This window comes from Camellia sinensis, chromosome 3, assembly GCF_055761805.1.
Source record: "Camellia sinensis isolate YWXY chromosome 3, ASM5576180v1, whole genome shotgun sequence".
Taxonomy (NCBI): domain Eukaryota; kingdom Viridiplantae; phylum Streptophyta; class Magnoliopsida; order Ericales; family Theaceae; genus Camellia; species Camellia sinensis.
This window is the reverse complement of record NC_138963.1, coordinates 213,191,656-213,202,470: the sequence shown is the minus strand read 5'-3', so window position 1 is coordinate 213,202,470 and position 10,815 is coordinate 213,191,656. Positions and strand designations below refer to the sequence as shown.

The 10,815-nt window shown below is 32.6% G+C and overlaps 1 protein-coding gene and 1 long non-coding RNA gene across 2 annotated transcripts; both read right to left on the bottom strand.

The window, feature by feature from the left end:
* Positions 1-1,635: 1,635 nt before the first annotated feature.
* LOC145823086 (uncharacterized) lies at positions 1,636-4,105 on the bottom strand. Its single transcript, XR_014365216.1, has 2 exons — positions 3,934-4,105; positions 1,636-3,336 (listed from the first exon to the last, which is right to left on the bottom strand). It is a non-coding gene; the product is annotated as an uncharacterized LOC145823086 (long non-coding RNA).
* A 1,679-nt stretch (positions 4,106-5,784) lies between these two features.
* On the bottom strand, positions 5,785-8,836 carry LOC114294564 (uncharacterized). The gene is made up of 2 exons (XM_028238679.2): positions 8,237-8,836; positions 5,785-6,750 (listed from the first exon to the last, which is right to left on the bottom strand). The coding sequence occupies exons 1-2, from the start codon at positions 8,685-8,687 to the stop codon at positions 6,122-6,124; spliced, it is 1,080 nt and encodes a 359-aa protein (XP_028094480.2). The 5' UTR covers positions 8,688-8,836; the 3' UTR covers positions 5,785-6,121.
* Between the last annotated feature and the right edge of the window lie 1,979 nt (positions 8,837-10,815).

Genomic DNA, 10,815 nt, shown 5'->3' with positions numbered 1-10,815 from the left:
ATCAGAGTAAAGTTTACTATGATTCAAAGTAAAATTTTACTCTAGTTAAAAACATGTTGATTTTCTTAATGATATAAAATTTTACTTTAAATCAAAGTAAATTTTACTCTGATACAGATTACAATTTTATTTTGAATTAGAGTAAAATTTACTATGACTCAAAGTAAAATTTTACTTTGAAATTTTACTCTGGTTAAAAACATGTTGATTTGCTTAACGATATAAAATTTTATTTTGAACCATAGTAAACTTTACTTTGAATTATAGTAAACTTTACTCTGATTCAGAGTAATTTTTACTCTGAATCAGAGTAAATTTTACTCTGAAATATACTGTGAGTATGACTTAATAGGAGAGTTGATAAATATGAGAGTAATATAGTAAAGAAACAAGTTTTAAAATATTAGGGAGTTTTGAAAGTTCCTATATAATTCTTGTCATTTTGAAAGACAAATTAGACAGTGAAGGGTCTATCACCAAATCCAAAAAAAAAAAAAACTATTTAATCAACAATTTATACTAACTATCAAGTAAAATTAACCCAACACATTGAAAATACGATGGAACATTCCCAAAAAAAATGAAACAAACAACCCCATGTTCATAATAAAAAATGAAACTAACAAACAATGGAACAAACTATATGTACTGGGAAAAAAAAAACTAAAAAAACACATTAGTTAAATCATACCTACTGTTTTGAATTGGAGGAAAGGAATAAAATAAATTTATCACCTATCTTATAATTCAATTAAAAATACATTTGAAACTGATAATGATTTCAATAAATAATTATTAAGCATTAATAAGTCACTATATCAAGATACAGAAAAACTTGATATATGTTATAGACAAATGAGACACGTGGTAATGAAAAAAATAAAAGAAGCAGAAAAATGTCATAGACAAACCATACTATATATATAATGAACGGCCATCAGCCAAACCATTCCTATACATGAATAACTTAAAAAGCAAGACCATAATGAGAAGTTCACGCAAACCATATCTATATAATATTCATGCACCCAATTAAATTCCCTCAGATCTTGAAACCACAGTTAATTTATTGTGATGTAAACTAATAAAGTCTTATGTGATATTCTACCAAATTGCTATCAAAATGCTAGCCCATATTCTGTCTATAATACGAAGAACCCTTTTATTTACTCTCCATTTGGTACTGCCAAGTGTATTAAGGGCCTGAAATGCAGAAAAATATGTAGAGCATTATTGCAATAAGAACAACAAAAGAGTAATTCCAATTTCAAGTATAAACAAAAGAAATTGGTTAGACCAACTCCCCAAAGCTATTTGAAATGAAAAATGTTACATGAATCATCCAAAAGCACACAATATAGAAGAACCAAAGTAATGATACCCAAGGATCTCAAACCTCAAAAACAGGTTCTAATTGCTTTTTTGGAGTCCTTTTCTGTTCCTAAAATGCAGAAAAATTTGTAGAGCATTATTGCAATAAGAACAATAAAAGAGTAATTCCAATTTCAAGTGTAAACATAACAAATTGGTTAGACCAACTCCCCAAAGCTATTTGAAATGAAAAATGTTACATGAATCATCCTAAAGCACACAACATAGAAGAACCAAAGTATTGGGAAGCACTTTTGTCGAAAATAAAAAGAAAAAATAAATAAAATTTGGCTCCTCTAGTGAATTAAATGTGAAATAGAATGCTTATCCATTGAGATATCATTACATGACTAACGGGTGAGGCCTCAACCCCGACACACCATGACAATTTTTAGTTTTCTCTAGGCTAATGAATCTAGTGAGGCAAAACCTTGATGATCTGTATTGTACTAAGATAAGAGGATAAAATTATGGAAAGAAATCCACTTATCTTAGCAAAATCAACAACCCCACTAAGATAAGATACGCATAATGAATTACATGCCGAAGATGACTACTAACGTGGAGCATATCCAATTGACAGAGTGCTTGATCACTGTAAGGATGTCAAACCTTGCTTCTTTGGAGTCCTTTTTTTACTGCATCCCGTTGTTGTTTTGCTTGCTAGTTCACAGTCGATTAGCAAGAAAAAACATTAGCAAGCCAGAAACTGTTTGATTAGCGATTCAAAAACTTAGGTAGTTCCTTTTCAAAAATTTAGAAAATGAAATAAGGGACTATTTCGGAAGTGAACAATCGATAAGGGTTTTTTTTTGGCAAAAGAGATTTCCCAAAAGCACCACATAAATCAAATCCAACAATATAAAATGAAAAGAAATCATTTACCCTAATCAATCAGATAGAGAGATACAAACTAGTTCACAGAAGCTGTTTGATTTGTTACCCAAAAGACAACCTAAGAGAGGGGGTGAATTAGGTTTTTACAATTAAAATTAATAATACCCTAATAAAAATTATGACTAGCACAATAGATAAATATAATTAATGAAATAAAAATAATTAAAACAAGTGTCTTAACAACTATTTTAGTTAATGGTTTTAGCACAGTAAAAAATGTGAAATATAGTTATGGCAATTTAAAATAAAATAAAGAGATAAAGGAGAGAGAGGCAAACAAATTTATAGTGGTTCGGTTTCAACTCAGCCTACGTCCACTCCTCAAGCTTCACTTGAGATTTTCCACTGTCTTCTAGCTTCACAGTGGTGCTAGCAACCTCTTTACAAATGGAGCAATCCTCCACGGATTTTACACAGACTTCACAAGCCCAAACCCTTGCAAATCTTAGATGATTCACAATCAATCTCAAGATTTCAAGAACACAGTGTTTGCAACACTTTTACAAGATGGAAAGGTATTTTTGCTTTCAAAGAAGTTTACAATAAATATCTCTCAAGGATAGATATATAAAATGAAACTTTGATTTTTCTGTAAATCTCACACAGGAAAGATGAGCTTAATGCTATAAGGCTCAGTGTATAATTTATGATAATAGATGTGAGTGATTATAGATCAAAGAATATGTTCAGATTTTTTTGTAACTTGTTACATTAGAGGCTTTGGTATACATAATGAAAATTATAGCCGTTGTATTCATTTGAATTTACAGCCGTTTATAATTGTTGTAGTCATTTGAATTATAGTCGTTGTACTTCCATCATTATCAATTTGAATATCTTCCACTTCATCATTACAAATTTGAATATCTTCCACTCTATCATTACAAATTTGAATATCTTCCACTTGACCCTTTTTGAACCTTTTGGCCTTTTGAACCTTTATAGCCGTTCATAGCCGTTGTACTTCCATCATTACTAATTTGAATATCTTCCACTTGAACCTTTTGAACCTTTTGGCCTACTGCTGTGCTAGACTATTTGAACCTTTGTTTTGGGCTGTTTGAACTCCTGATTTAATCAAATATTAAATATATTCTAACAATATTTATGATAAAGGTTTAGGTGAGAAATAATGGGGCAAAATAAATTTTGATTCTATTTTTCTCTTTCAAATAAATCATCAAAATAAATTTTGATTAAAATATAATTAAATAAATCATCAAAATAAATTTTAGATTTTATTTTTCTATTTCAAATAAATTAAAACATAATTAAATAAATCATCAAAATAAATAAGTCTAACATGATTAGCAAGCCAAAAAATTAGATAAAGAGACACGGTTAGCAAAATTACTATTAAAGGGTTTTGACACATATGTACAGACACAAATAATATGCAAAAAACTGATTGCCTGACAAAATCAGTTTGTGTACAATCAAACCCATTTTAAACGTAGTTAAACAATCAAACCCAGATAAACAGGTTATAAACTCAGATAAACTTGGATAAACAATCAAATCCAACCTTAGGTTATAAAGACGATAAGAAGATCAAAAATTCTAGGGAAACAGAGAGAGAAGGAAAGCAAGCGAAGAGGGAGGGTAGAAAAGAAGGACAAAAAGGGAGAGATAGATAAAGCTGAGTTGAAGAGGCAGAAATGTTACCTTACAAACCAAGACTGGAGAGCAGCGTCGGGAGCAAGCGAAGAGAGAGGGTAGGGAAAAAGAAGAAGAGAGAGGGAAAGAGAGAGAGAGATAAAGAGGTAATGAGGAGGAGACTTGGGTGAGAACAAATAATGAGAGAAAGATAAAGATAGAATGGAGAGAAGACGTGGGTAGCTGGAAGCCTGATGTTTGGATGGGAGCTACATAGATCTGAGCCATTGATATATACTCATGATTGATATAGACCATTGATTTAAAATGTATCTATGATACATTTTATATATTTTCAAAAATCGTTTTGTTTTATTATATAGATATATACCGTTGGGTGTGCCACGGCATTGGACAGTGATCACGTTGTGTTACCGCCACCCCTTTCCCGCCAAAATCCCTGATTTCATTTCAGCATTACACTACCACTCCCTCATCGATCGATCAAGAAAAGAGTGAAATGCGATTTGATTAATTTGGTTGGAAATTCGATTTCAATTACGTGAACAAAGAGTTGAAAGAAGTTGAAAGGCTGGCTGTTGAGTTCTGCTGCTGCTAGGGATTGCGTTCTTAGTTATTTTTGTTGCCTTTCAAGTTGCAAACAGGAGTCTCATCTGAGGTTTCACATTCTTTGTTTAATTACATCTCTTTCTGTATGCCCGTGGTTTTGAAGTTTAATCCACATTTTCTCTGATTCATATGGAAACTTCTTTGAGCTTGTATTCACAATTTGGGTTTACAAAATACCTGCTTACCAATCAAGCATGCAACAAAATTTCCCCCTTTGAATCTGTATTTACTGAATTTAAGCTTTGTTTGGTTGAAAGATTTGATGGGAGAAATAAAAAGAAAAAAAGAAATGCAATTTTATTTTTTGTTTGGTTATAATGAAAAACACAACCAAAAAAAGTGAGAGGAAAATATAATTTACTTTTTATCTTTTAAGTTCATTGCCTATTTTTGGAAGTAGGTGAAAAGTAATTTTTTAATGTTTTTTAAACGTATAAAAAAATAGAGATGATGTGAATTAAAAAAGCAAAAAAAAAAAAAAAACTTTTAACCAACTTGCCACAATAGTCTTTTTTTTATTTTTAAACTCAACCAAATATAACTTGAAATTTGAATCTTATCAATTCTTTTCCATTTTCTTTCTATTTTCCTTTCTTTTTCCATTTCCTTCATCAAATTTTCCAATCAAATACAATTTTAGGGTTCCAACTTCATTAGAGAATTGAAAGATTTAGATTGTTTTAACTTAAAAAATAAGAACCCACTCTCTCCCTTTTGTTTTTATACGCTTGCCCTGGATTTATACATACATATATAATATCTATTATTTAAAAGTTAAAACACACAATATGCATTAGGTTGTTGTATAGTATAAAATCTATATATTAATTAGGTATTTTAGTTTTTCTTTGAGTACTTCTAATTTTGATTTTTTCTTCCAGATTTAATCTGTTTTTGATAGAATTTTTTGCATTTACATTTGGATTATTGTTCAGACAATCAACCTGAGTTCCGGATCACTTGAAAATGGGACTTGCTTAGCTTAAGCACACATACGTTGAGCTCCTCAGATATCTCTCTACGACTACAAAGAAAACAAGTTGTCGAACTGGCATGAGCTCAATTTAATAAACAAACCGAGCACGAGCACGAGCACGAGCAATGTGTTTGTTCATTTCATAAGTGAACCGAGCAGGAGCTCAATTTTTGGGTTTGCCTAGTAAACGAGCCAAGCTTGCGAGAGCAACATAGAGCTCTGCTCATCTGTAACCTTACATATATTTTTATTTTTATCTTCTTTTTTTTTTTTGGGGGGGGGGGGGGAAGTAAACATGATTTTCTACTGTAACAGAAAGAAAAGTAAAACAAAATAAATATATCAAAACATAATTATTGCAAATTTGCAATATTGGATATAGTTATTTGTTTTTGACATTCTTCAAAAGATTAAGCTTAATTATTGTAACAAACAATGTGAGTAAGCAGACACGATGTCCACAACTTCAAAATATCTCGCAGTTCTTTTCTCTGACTTGCGAGAATCGTCTACCATCAATATTTTGTGGTTTTGCTGTCCAAATACAATTTGTATATTCCTGAGGCAACACTAACAAAGAATGGTGCTTACACCTAAACTATAATTTGAAGTTAGAAATGTATAATATCTAGACTTACAGAGAATTGGCTTTTATGGAATGGTTTGATTGGGTGAACCAGAAGCCTGCACCAAATATAAGCGACAACAAGGTGTTCCATCATCAGGGTGAGTTTGGAGTGATCTGGATAAGCTTCGAAGCTTGTTGAACAGGTTTAGTGGATCATGCAGCAGACCAAAATGAGCATCGGGATCACCAATTTGTGAAAGCTTAACATCAGAAAATCCTAGGGATGGCAGGAGATGATCGGGCCAATCACTATAGAAATGAAAAACGGAGCTGGAGAGTGTGGTCGATGGCTTGTTCATGAAGTCTGCTAAGAGGACTGTCTGCGTAAGAGTGCAATTATTAGCTATGATCTTCAATACTTCCATGGCATGTGAGTGGGAGAGGTAGTAAAGAATGCCTTCGAGAACCCAGACTGTATTCTTCTCTGGGTCAAATCCAGATATCTGAAGCTTTTGAAGCCAGTCTTTGTCTCTGATATCAGCTGCCACTCTGTTCAGAGACTTTGCTGTCATCATCACATGTTGATGATCATTTGTTGATTCTGTTGCTGCCTGAAGAATAGTTGTTTTTGTTTGCAAGACTTCAGGAAGGTCAACCTCAAAAACATTGCTTTCTTTCAAGCAACTCAATCGATACGCCCTTGCATCCATTCCTGCAATGTAAGTAACCGCATTCCGCTCAAAACTTGGTTTGCACATGGAATTTTACTTGGGAATTTAAAATCTTGTTTTAATTAGAAAACATAAATCTTCTAAATTGGGGAATTTAGGGGCTTTTATTGAAGGAAGACAGAAGTGCACTCATCAGATATGCAAAATTTAAATTGACCAAAACATCCCAAGTTTTGATTGTGCACATGCTTGAATTAATTATTCTCAAGGATTTGTCATGCATATTTTGCTCGATTCAATGTCTACATTGCGTGATAGCAGAGCCTTTCTAGAGTCGTCTTTTTTTTTCTTTTTTCTTTTTTTTCCAAAAACAGGGATTCCTTGTCAATGCACATGATTTGTTCTGCTGTAGAGAGAGTAAACACTTATTACTTCATACTCGGTAAAAGTTGTATTTGCTTCGCAAGCACGGTGAACTTTAAGTCCATGCTTACGAATTATGGTAAGTGCTTTTGTGGCTTTTTGCCTGTGTTGTACTTTACTCGGGAGATTAGACGCAACGGAGACACTGATATGGATTCCGAATTCTGGGATGAGTGGCCTGGACCACTGCCTATTTATAGGCCCGGCCGCACCCCTCTGAATGGGTGTGGCAACCCTTATGAATCATGTTGTGCCCATCAAAATGCCACATAACCAACTGCCCAAATCAGACGGTGCAATGCACTGTCCTTATGGTTACTTCTCTACAATTCCATATTCATAAGAATATTCTATGTAGTACTTTATTGCATGCTTCAACTTTTCCTCTCTTTCCATTGTGGGGACAAGCTCCCAAACTTTCCAAATGTAAATAAGGAAGATTTTGAAAACAACAATGCTAAGTATCATGAAAATAATTATGAAAGCTTTGTGATCCTTAAATTACACTTAGAATAAAACACCACACACTAATCAAAGTAATCCAAGAATTATAAATCTTTCAAGATCATTTTCATAAAAAAACTTTCATGATCCCTAACTTTTCTCTTTTGAAAATACCCAAAAACTACGACTTTAATTTTAGAAAATTTTCCTACAATTACACAGCATTCTTTTTGCTGACTATCCATGTTCCATGAAGGGGTAGACATGTACCTCAGTTTGACACAATTTTTTGGATACTTTGCCTGCATTTTTTTCGTAACAGGTACTCTGGCTGCATTTTTTTTTTTAGCATTGATAGAGACCCCCTCCGATCACCACCCCACACACATGTGGCAGGTGGTGATTGGAGGAGAAGAAAAAAAAAAAAGCAAAAGAAAAAGTAGCCAATCAAAAAAGAGAGGGGTCAAAGGGGGTGGGGAGAAGGGGGTCTTAAACATTTTTGTTTTTTTTTTTCTTAACAGACTCTGGCTGCATTTTTTAAAATTTAATTTAATTTTTTTTAATAAAAGAGATACTTTGGCTGCATTTGTTCAAGCTATTGCAGTACACAACAAGATAGTTACAGAAATGCAAGAAGAATTGGGGTAACGAATTACCAACCTGCGCCAAGAAGAACAACCTGTGCTGCTCTGCCATTAAAAGAACTGAGAGCAGCTTCAATTTTCTCATCAAACCACAGGGTTCGAACAGCAAGCATGACTCCAGAGACTTCCCTAGCATTGTTGTGGCGATCTTTCTTTATCTTTTCGTAAAGGCTTCTCAGGAATGGTTCTCCTGCGAGTAACTCTGCATGTGGATCATGGATCACATGCTTCCACAGAGCCCTCCCTGCTGCTGTCTGGCACGCTGACCTTCGAAGTGAATCCCACTCAGTTTCAATAGCTTCATGGAGTCCTCTCACCGTGTCTGTGAATAACAAGTCCGGTAACTTCAGTTCTGGCCATGCCCGCTCTTCGGGCTTGCCATTCTGCTCTTCTGACATGGTTCTTAGCTTTAACACAGATCTTGAAAGAGTAGTAGAAGGAAAAAAGTTCAGAGATAATGCATGCATTATATATAGTAATTTTTAATTATTTGTTTTCTGTAGTTTCATTTGATATATAATAGAGAGGGTGGTTGAAGATAAGGAAAGATAGCCACACAGATGACCAACGTCTGAGAGAACAGATCAATCGTATCTCGGCTTTCTCTGCTTTGAAATGAAAAGGGAAGGCTGGGAGGTAATGTTGTGGAGTCCAGGACTACCACCAATTTCATGTGCTTGCCTTTCTATCTCTCTCTAACCTGTCTTTTTAAGTGCAAAAAGGGTAACCAAGGATGGCTGATGGCTCCCACTGGAATTGGTGCATTATGTGTGGTTCCCACCTACTTGGTCCAGTCCAAGTGTTATTACATTGTCTCTGTTGATCTGTTTTTGGAGTATCTAATTTTTTGTTTTGGTGTTGCAGGAGAGCTACATCCCAGGATAAATAGTCTCTGCTTCACTGTGGCTAGTGTTGGGTGGCTTCAGTTAGAGCTGTCATTATTAGGTGATTCTTCAGCAAGTTTCTGTGGGAATTTTGCACCAATGTGAAAGAATGGCATTTTGCTGAATTCAAGAGGTGAATTTTACCACCCCATCCTTTTTTCTTCTTTTCACTTCTACTTTGATTAAAATTTATCCTTCACTTATTTGTAATTGTCTTGGGTCCCAAATCTCGCTGTTCTGTAATTTTTCCAATAAATTTTCCTTTGGTTGGGGGGTAGCATTTACCCTCCCATTTTCTTCTTGCAAGGCCAGAGAATTAGGGGAGTTGAAACCCTAAATTAGTGTTGACTACCCCTTTGCCTTAAAATTAGTGCAAAAAATGATTGAGAGAGAGTAATTATGTCTATGTTGAGTTAGCCTTTTGACTTTAATAATATAGCGCCAAGCACATGCGATAAACTCGTTTAAAATTATAATATGAATTTGATATTATTTTTTCTAATAATATACATGTAAATCATATGAATAATTATATACAATGAAAAATGTAATGTTAACATATTTGATAAATAAAATATATGTACATTAAAATATGTACACATCTTTTAAAAAATGCAATATTTACTCATCTTAACTAAAAAAATTGTACAATAAAACTTCATATAAAATCTAAATTTGGTAACATGAGACCGGAGATCCTGCAAATTCTGCAAAAAAATATATATAAATAAGATATATGTAAAAATTAGTTTGCTAATAATACACATTGATTAAATTAAAATTTTACGTTTTTAAAGTGAGCCATAATTATACATATGCATATTTTAACTAATAGGCTACAAAAGGTAATTATTTTGTTAATTTTTTATAAACAAAATAAAAAAATTAAAAACTTACATATTGACATAGATTGGCATAGTCCATATCAAATGTCATGTTCAATAATCTCTTCAAATTGTTTTGATGCAATTTTTGCCATAAATCTATGACAACATTAAATTACGAAAAATAAGATGGCATTGACAAAAAATGAAGTACGTAACTTTTGGTATACATACAAACCTATATGTAGATTACCTTGTAACAACGTTGCACATATATTTGTAAGCTTTCAATTTTTGTATCATTCGTTGCCTATAAAAATATTATATAAAAATATGTAAGAGGCAGTAATAGTATATTCACAATGCGACTCGTTTACTCACAATATAATAAACTTTATATTTTTATGTAAGTGTTTTCATATGTTTGTTTTTATATTTTTATAATGCATATTATTTTAAGTACCAATCTCATTTTGTGGAGAATTAAATAAAATTGCACGTGAAAGAGATTACCTAGTAATGACGATCCAAAGCATGGACAACTTGAGATATGATTTAAAACAAACTGAATATAAATTTTTCAAACATTCGATTAAATATAAAAAAAATAGAATTAAAAATACTTACAATCAAAAGAGAAGCAGAAGATAAATACTAATAAAACACGACCGTAAAAGTTATTTGTCCTGACTATCACAAACTCATTACGTAATAAATATAAAAAAAATCATATGAAATTTTGGGACCACTGAATTCTTTCTTACCAAAAAAATACAGTTCAAAACAAACAAATGAATAAAAAAAGGATTTTTTTTAGAATAGTTACAATAAAAAAGATTAGACACCTACAATTTTCTTTGAATTTTGGCCAGCCATGGATTTTTCAA